The 8,678-nt window shown below is 55.5% G+C and overlaps 2 protein-coding genes and 1 long non-coding RNA gene across 5 annotated transcripts in view; 2 read left to right on the top strand and 1 right to left on the bottom strand.

Moving 5' to 3' along the window:
* LOC105537226 overlaps positions 1-2,437 on the top strand; it is a 107,025-nt gene extending 104,588 nt beyond the window's left edge. Inside the window, exon 2 of the mRNA XM_011976786.1 lies at positions 2,248-2,437. Coding sequence (XP_011832176.1) covers positions 2,248-2,274 — 27 coding nt within the window. The 3' untranslated portion in view covers positions 2,275-2,437. The remainder of the gene's footprint in view (positions 1-2,247) is intronic.
* The window catches only part of LOC105537227, a 22,580-nt gene extending 18,192 nt beyond the window's left edge, over positions 1-4,388 (bottom strand). The window contains exon 1 of the long non-coding RNA XR_001005688.1: positions 4,078-4,388. This is a non-coding gene — a long non-coding RNA (uncharacterized LOC105537227). The remainder of the gene's footprint in view (positions 1-4,077) is intronic.
* Positions 4,266-8,678, top strand: part of LOC105537228 (C-type lectin domain family 18 member A) — a 15,149-nt gene continuing 10,736 nt past the window's right edge. For 2 of the 3 annotated variants that reach the window (XM_011976789.1, XM_011976787.1), the window contains exons 1-3: positions 4,968-5,344; positions 5,866-5,957; positions 8,084-8,323. In XM_011976789.1, the coding sequence (XP_011832179.1) occupies positions 5,221-5,344; positions 5,866-5,957; positions 8,084-8,323 (456 nt within the window). In that variant the 5' untranslated portion in view covers positions 4,968-5,220. Of the gene's footprint in view, positions 4,588-4,967; positions 5,345-5,865; positions 5,958-8,083; positions 8,324-8,678 lie in introns of those variants that run through there. The other variant, XM_011976788.1, reaches the window with a different exon arrangement.

Raw genomic sequence — 8,678 nt, 5'->3', positions numbered from 1 at the left:
TGGCTCACTGTAACCTCCACCTCCCGGGTTCAAGCAATTCTCCTGCCTCAGCCTCCTGAGTAGCTGGGATTACAGTTGCCCTCCACCACACCTGGCTAATTTTTTGTATTTTTAGTAGAGATGAGGTTTCACCATGTTGACCAGGATGGTCTTGAACTCCTGACCTCAAGCAATCCATCCACCTCGGTCTCCCAAAGTGCTGGGATTACAGATGTCACCCACTGTGCCTGGCCATGTGTGGAACTGTTTTCTCAATTTCATTTTTGGATTGTTTATTGCCAGTTTATAGAAATGCAGTGAATTTTGGTGTGTTAATTTTGTATTGTGAGACCTTTATTCTAGTAGGGTTTTTTTTTTTAAAACATTCCGTCGGATTTTCTACAGTAGAATTATATCATCTGCAAATGAAGACAGTTTTACTTCTTTCTTTTCAGTATGGATGCCTTTAATGTCTTTTTGTTAATTAATGCACACATTGCACATTCAGTAGTACAATGTTTAGTGGGACCGGTGAGGAAAGACATCCTTGCCTTGTTTTGATCTTAGGGAAGAAAGTCTTTGGTCTCACTGTTAAGTGTGATATTAGCTGTACGTTTTTCATAAGGGCTGTGTTCATTTGCTAGGGCTGTCATACAAGGTACCACATGCTGGGTGGCTTAAAAAACAGAATGTATTTTCTCAGGAGGCATAAAGGCCAAGATCAAGGTGCGGGGGGGTTGGTTTCCTCTGAGGATCTCTCTCCTTGGCTTGTCTGCAGCTGCCTTCTCCCTGTGTCTTCACGGGACCTTCCCTCTGTGTGTCTCTTCTTATAACGGGACCAGTCAGGTTGGATCAGGACCCACCCCAATGACCTCATTTAACTTTAATTACCTCTTTAAAGACCCTATCTCTAAATACAGTGACACGGAGGTAATGGAGTTAGAACTTCAACATACTAATTTGGGGCTGGGTGTGGTGGCTTACGCCTGTAATCCCAGCAGATAGCTTGAACTTTGAGACCAGCCTGGGCAACATGGTGAAGCCCATCTCTACTAAAAATACAAAAATTACCTGAGTCTTGGGAGGCCGAGACGAGAGGATCACGAGGTCACGAGATCGAGACCATCCTGGCTAACACGGTGAAACCCCGTCTCTACTAAAAATACAAAAAATTAGTCGGGTGCAGTGGCGGGCGCCTGTAGTCCCAGCTACTCGGGAGGCTGAGGCAGGAGAATGGCGTGAAGGCGGGAGGCGGAGCTTGCAGTGAGCCGAGATGGCGCCACTGCACTCCAGCCTGGGTGACAGAGCAAGACTCCGTCTCAAAAAAAAAAAAAAAAAAATTACCTGGGTCTGGTGGTGCACACCCACAGTCTAGCTACTCACGAGGCTGAGGTAGGAAGATGGCTTGAGCCTGGGATGTGGAGGTCAAACCCCAGAAGCAGAGGTCACAGTAAACCGATATTGTGCCACTGCACTCCCTCTTCTTCTTTTCTTGGGCAACAGAACCAGACTTCATCTCGAGAAAAATTAAAAAATTAAATAGACACGAATTTTTTTTTTTTTTTTTAGAGTCTCATTCTGTTGCCCAGGCTGGAGTGCAGTGGTGTGATCTCAGCTCACTGCAACCTCTGTCTCCTGGGCTTAAGTGATTCTCATACCTCAGCCTCCCAAGTAGCTGGGGTTACAGGTGTGTGCCACCATACCCAGCTAATTTTTGTATTTTTAGTAGAGACAGGATTTTGCCATGTTGGCCAGGCTGGTCTCAAACTCCTGACCTCAGGTGATCTGCCCACCTCGGCCTCCCAAAGTGCTGGTACTGCTGTCGTGAGCCACTGCACCTGGTCTAATTTTTTTTTTTTTTCTTGAGACAGAATCTTGGTCTGTTACCCAGGCTGGTGTGTAGTGGCATGATCACAGTTCACTGCAGCCTTGACCTCCCCGGCTCAGGCTATCCTCCCACCTCAGCCTCCCAGGTAGGTGGGACTATGGACACATGCTACCACGCCCAGCTAATTTTTTGTATTTTTTTTAGAGTCAGGGTTTCACCATGCTGCCCAGGCTGGTCTCAAACTCCTGAGCTCAAGCAGTCCACCCACCTTGGCCTCCCAAAGTGCTGGGATTATAGGTGTGAGCTACTATGCCTGGCCTGGACCTATAATTTTTAGAAGAAAATGTGGCCACAACTCTCCTAGAGTTGAATGGTTTTTTGTTTTGTTTTGTTTTGTTTCGTGTTTTTTGTTTGTTTGTTTGTTTGTTTTGTTTTTGGAGACCATCAACAAGATTTCAAGGCTTTAAAGAAAGGAGCTGGCTTCAGGAAGAGACAAAATGACTTGACCGCTATAACCTTCAAGTGCAGACTGGGCGAAGAGGTATCAACTGTACATGAGCTGGAGAGGGGCGGGATAGATAGAGACACAGGTGATAAAGAAAATATAGCAAAATGTGAAATCCTACAGTCTGGGTGGCGGATGTAAACCCTGTAATAGCCTCACCTGGGGAAAGCTGCCTTGCAAGAACGAGGCTGCCCATTCTCCAGACCCACCCTGGCCACCAAGCAGGCTGCAGTAAAAAGTCTGGGCCCAGGAGGAAGTACCTCGGAAACCAAGTTGCGATGCCCTGGTTAGGGGCCCAGCAGAGGGGTCATCCTAGCTCTACACCATTGGATACTGAGTTTCAGGAGTGGGAGTGCCATCCTCAGGGTCACACAGCGTGTCGGTTCCAGCCTAGGCCTTCCAGTGTCTCATTAATCTTTTATCCACTCAGCTTCTCTTCTGGCTCATGAACCTTGCTCTCCTGGGACTCTTTTTTTTTTTGAGGGGTTGGGGGTGGGACAGAGTCTCGCTCTGTCGCCCAGGATGGAGTACAGTGGTGCCATATTGATTCACTGCAACCTCCGCCTCCCAGATTCGAGCAATTCTCCTGCCTCAGCCTCCTGAGTAGCTGGGACTACAGCTAAACCACCCTGTCCGGCTAATTTTTGTATTTTTACTAGAGACAGGGTTTCACCGTGTTGGCCAGGCTGGTCTCGAGCTCCTGACCTCAAGTGATCTGCTTGCCTTGGCCTCCCAAAGTTCTGGGATTACAGGCATGAGCCACCGTGCCCGGCCTGGGACTCTTCTTGCAGTAAGCCAGGGCCATGGAGCCCTTCAAAAGTTGCTCCCCCCAATCCCCAAAATATATTTTTCTCCCACCTGTCCCAAGTGCCTGGCATCATACCATGTGGGTCAACTGGCCATGTTTGCCATGGAAGCCCAAGAGGAGGAAGTGGGTCTTTTATTACCCGGCACAGCAGAGCTGTGGAAAGTGCACTGAGAAAGGTCAGGATGTGAACTAAAGCATTGGGAATGGGAAGGCAGAGACCTTGGATTAGCTGGGATGCTCCATGCCCTCGCTGAGTGACCTTGGACAAGCCCCTTAGACACACTGAGCCCATTTCCTTATCTCCACGACGGGCGTCCCACCTGCTACTGCACCGGGTTCTTGTGGCAATAATTGAACTCACACATGCAAACAGGCTTTAGTTCAATAATTGATCTCACACATGCAAACAGGTTTTGTGAGCTCGATAAACACAGGTGGCATGGCCAGGTGTGGTGGCTCATGCCTGTAACCCCAGCACTTTGGGAGGCCAAGGTGGGAAGATCGCTTGAGCCCAGGAGTTGGAGACCAGCCTGGACAACACGACGAAATCCTGTCTCTACCAAAAAAATTAAAAAATAAGCCAGGCATGGTGGCACACACTTGGTCCCAGCTACTTGGGAGGCTGAGGTGGGAGGATCACTTGGGCCCAAGAGGTCAAGGCTGCAGTGAGCTGAGATTATAACACTCCAACCTGAGTGACTGAGTGAGACTGTCTAAAAAGTAAAAATACACCAAAAAACAGGTAACTACTAAGCAATGCTAGGACCCGCATGCGGTGACCCTGAGGGTGCTGGGTTTCTGTTTGAGGGAGAAGAAACTCCTGAGCCCCTAGGTATCGTGGGGGACACGCAGTTCCAGACTGCCTGCACGTCCTGTATGCCTGGCCTCGCCCGCATCCCTGGCACCCATGACGATAGCCGCATTCCACTGGTGTTTCCCCAGGAAAGCCAACCCTACCTGCATCTCAGCGGAGCTTCCACGGAGTTGGAACCCCGCTCCGAGAAGGTGCGGGCTCGGGCCAGGGATCACACAAACTCCAGAAGGAGGACGTAGTTGGTTTGCAAGGCTGTGACCTGGTTGAATAACCTTTGATCTGCCCCGAGAGGAATGTGGGCATTAGGCTGCGGCCCACAGGACAGCCCTGTATTTTCTGAGAAACGTGGCCCACGGTGCAGATCTGCTCCAGCTCACTCTGGTGGGATCATGCCAACCACGGCTGGGCCACGGAACATCATGGCAAGGTGCTGCCCTCCTGCTACGCCGCCTGTCTAGAAGCAGACTTGATCTGAGCAGGACTGGAGTCAGCCAAGGGCATCACGTGCTCCGGTCCCCGCCTGCCTTGACTCCTCCTGCCTCACTCCCCCATGGCCCATAGTCATGTGGGTGAAGGTAGTGGGCACCAGGGCTGGGCCCAGCCCCCGACACTGCCCAGACAGACTTTCCTAAGGCACCCTTTTCCTAGCACAGGTGCGGCCTCAGCCCACCCCTCTTCAGGCCCACAGATCGCACCTCTCTGGTGTGCGGTTACCTCTTGCCTATGTTTAATTCATGGCTGGGGGGTTGGGACGAGCTTCCTGAGAAAGGAAAGAACTCCCCTGGGGTCTTGCCCAGTTCCTGCTCACCAGAAGGACCATAGCTGAGGTCCCAGCCTCCTCCCAGGGCCCAGGACTGGGGAGTGGAAGCCATCAGTGGGCTCGGAGGACACTGTCCCAGCCAGGACACAGCCGTTGGTCACTAATCCGCAGCCCTGGAATGTCTGTGGGCCAATCAGCGGGGTCTCTGGGGGCTCCCCAAGGGCGCTAATAATCCTACAATGATTAGCAGGGGCCACGGGGTCAGTGCACGCCACTCTGCCTGCTGTCGGGGGCGGGCTGGCCAGGCTGAGGCCAGAGCAGGCAGGCATCCCCCGGAGTCTCTTTTCATGCCAGCGCCAACAGGAGGCTGTTTGGACACACTGATTACTCACTCACCAGCCTCCCTCTTTTGTCCACCAGCCCGGCCTGACTCCTGGAGATTGTGAATAGCTCCATCCAGCCTGAGAAACAAGTCGGGTGTTTGAGCCAGGCTGTGCTCGGAGTGCCTGACAGGCCCAACAGCCCCATGCTGCATTTGGAGACCTCGCCTGGCCGGGGGCACATCCTGGCTGTGCTCCTGGCCTTCTTTGGCATCACCTGGGCAGAGGTGTGGCTACCCCAGCTACAGGAGCAGGCTCCGATGGCCAGAGGTAAGGGACACCTGGTGAGGAGCTCGGTGGAGTGGGTGCTAGGAGACTTCTGGAAGCCTGAGCCCCAGGCCAGTCCTGCAGGTGGTTTAATGAGGAAGCCCTGGGACAGCCTGGGGCGGTGAGGGGTGGATGCTGGACTGGGGAGGGAGGAGGAGGAAGGGGGCCAGGGCTGGGGTCAAGGAGGAATGCCCGAGGGAGTCTGTGGCTGGGGCCTGGAGAAACTCTGTGGCCCAGAGGAGCCCCAGACAGGGGCCTGCTGGGAGCCAGGGCTGGCCCCCCTACACCCAGCCCCCACCCCTGTTCCCTCCTGCCACCCCGACCCCAGCACTCAGCCCACGCCTGCTGTACCTGGTCTCTCTCTCAGCCTGGCTGCATCGCTGTGCCCCCTGTCCCCTGCACCCACCATACTCCTCTCCCATCTTGTTTTCCGAGGCCGTGCTTATTTTGCTGTGGTGGGTCCAGGTGCCCCCATCCTCGGGCTGCCTAAGAACGGAAAGAACTCCCTTCTCTCCCCACCCCAGCCCTGAACAGGAAGGAGAGTTTCTTGCTCCTTTCCCTGCACAACCGCCTGCGCAGCTGGGTCCAGCCCCCTGCGGCTGACATGCGGAGGCTGGTGAGTACCAGACCCAGCTGGGCTCTGCCAGGGGGGCGGCTGGAGGCACAGACCCCAGAGGGCAGCTCGGGAGGCCACGCCTGTCCAGGCACTCTTCCACTTGACCAGGGTGGGAAGGCACAGCCAGGCACTTTGGCCCTGAGGGACCAAGGTCCTGGTTGCTGGAGGTCTCTGCAACTTCTTAACCCCCCACCTCAGTTCAGGAGGTCGGGCCCCTTGGCTCCCACTTGCCTGAAGGGCAGGACCTTGGGCCTTTCCTGGCATCTTGTTGCCACGGAGACCAGGAGCCGCTGGAGGAGCCGGATCCCCTCCTCCAGGGAAGGACCCCTGCAGGGCAGGCGGGCCAGGGAGGGAGAGGGTCCTGCTGGGCTGGGGAGGCGCTTCTGTGCAAGGACCCAGCGCCTCCTCCTGAGCTTATCTGAGCCACTAGGACAGGCCTTGCCCATGTTCTCTGCTCACTCAGTCGTCCACATTTTCAGCAGGGGCCGGGGATCGGGGGTATAGTGTTCTCCACCAGCCCGGCTGGGGCTGCTGGGTTGGGGCTGTCATCTGGGGGCTCAGAAACGCTGCCCCCCATTGTCTGGGACCCCAGCAGCCCCAGCCCATGTTAGCAGGCCAGGAAGCCAGGGCAGGGTGGTGGGGGCGGGAGGGTTCCCCATGGCTGCTTCCCATGAACTCCTCCGAGGCAGGCGGCCACGGTGGCGTCCTTGAGCACTCTAGGGTGTTTCCCAGGAGGTGGGGGTGGGGTGGCTAAATGGGGGAGGTCGCCTCTCCCTTTCCCCGCCCTGAGCGGCTCTGCCGCTCCTCAGGCTCAGACCCTGTGCCGCCAGGGCTGCTCCCGGCTGTGACCTCCGTGGTGGATACTCCTGCCTGGGACCCCAGGAGGGCCTGCGGCAGTCAATGGCTGGCAGTTGGCACCCTTTTCAGGGCCCTTTTGTCAAAGTCCTAGAAAACTTCATTTCCATAAAGGTGCAAATGGAGCTCCATGTCTCAGCCTCCCTCATGGCCCGGCCCCAAGCACCCTCCGGGCCTCTAGGGCTCTGGGGCACTCCTTCTCTGGACACAGTGGAGACTGAAGGTCTTATGGAGGTGTGGGGTTGCTGAGGGACCCCGGGGAGCCTTCATCAGAGGTAAAACCCCAATGGACATTAGTGCAGGGCAAAGTCGGCTTGGGGTGCAGCCCTGAGGGCCCCCCCACCCTGCACCCACTCAGTGCTTTTGAGTTCTATCCTACAGGCACGTCCCTGCTCCATTTACAGATGAGCTCAGGGAGTCTCGGGAGATCAGGGGTCTGCAGCAGGTCACCCAGGGGTGGCGATTGCCAGGCCCCTTGTTTAAGAAGAGGGAGGGGGCTGGGCGCGGTGGCTGACACCTGTAATCCCAGCACTTTGGGAGGCTGACGCAAGCAGATCACCTAAGGTCAGCAGTTTGAGACCAGCATGGCCAACGTGGTGAAACCCTGTCTCTACTAAAAATACAAAAATTAGCCAGATGTGGTGTCACATGGCTCTAATCCCAGCTACTCGGGAGGCTGAGGCAGGAGAATCGCTTGAACCTGGGAGGCGGAGTTTGCAGTAAGCCGAGATTGCTCCACTGCACTCCAGACTGGGCAACAGGGTGAGACTCTGTCTTAAAAAAAAAGAAGAGGGAGGGGGCGGGGTCAGCTGTGCGTGGTAGGGAGCCGATGAGGCAGGTACGGGGACAGGAGACCAGGGCGGAGAGGCGTGGCTGTAGGGCGTTTTGCATCACAGGAGGGCAGCATGGCCCAGTGGGAGTAGGGGAGCCTTTCTGACAACGGCCAGGGCCCAAACACAGAACCAGTCTGTAAGGCGTGGGCACTGCTCACATGACCAGATGGGAGAAAGACAGCAGGAGCCCATCCCACTGCCTGGGCAGGGCTGAAGGATGCCCACAACAGGATTCAGAGATGGAGGCTCAGTCCTGAGAGGCCGGGCTCCTCCTGGACGAGCATCAGACACCACCACTGCTTCCTCCAGCAGGACTCCTCATCCAGTGCTCTCTTTGCCTCCTGACCTGGCACCCGGTGGATGCTCAGAGATGGTAGGGGAGGCCTGGCCCAGCAGTCAAAGGCCTCCCACAGATGTCTCTGTTTGTGCTTCCCCCAGGACTGGAGTGACAGCCTGGCCCAACTGGCTCAAGCCAGGGCAGCCCTCTGTGGAACCCCAACCCCGAGCCTGGCGTCCGCCCCGTGGCGCACCTTGCAAGTGGGCTGGAACGTGCAGCTGCTGCCCGCGGGCTCAGCGTCCTTTGTCGAAGTGGTCAGCCTGTGGTTTGCAGAGGGGCAGCGGTACAGCCATGCGGCAGGGGAGTGTGCCCGCAATGCCACCTGCACCCACTACACACAGGTGAGTGTGTTGCAGTGAGGCCAGCGTGCCAGTTCCCAGATACAGGCTCCTGCTGGGCCATCTCAGAAGAGGCTAGTTTGACCTAAATGTTGGGATTCCTTTTCCTCCAATTTGTTTAGTTTTACTTTTTTTTTTTTTTGAGACAGAGTCTTGCTCTGTCGCCCAGGCTACAGTGCAACGGTGCAATCTCGGCTCACTGCAACCTCCGCCTCCTGGGTTCAAGTGATTCTTGTGCTTCAGCCTCCTGAGTAGGTGGGATTACAGGCGCCCACAGCCACGCCCGGCTAATTTTTTGTATTTTTAGTAGAGATGGGGTTTCACTGTGTTAGCCAGTATGGTCTCGATCTCCTGACCT

The sequence above is a fragment of the Mandrillus leucophaeus genome, unplaced genomic scaffold, assembly GCF_000951045.1.
Source record: "Mandrillus leucophaeus isolate KB7577 unplaced genomic scaffold, Mleu.le_1.0 Scaffold17, whole genome shotgun sequence".
Lineage (NCBI taxonomy): Eukaryota > Metazoa > Chordata > Mammalia > Primates > Cercopithecidae > Mandrillus > Mandrillus leucophaeus.
This window is presented reverse-complemented; position numbering and strand designations above follow the sequence as displayed.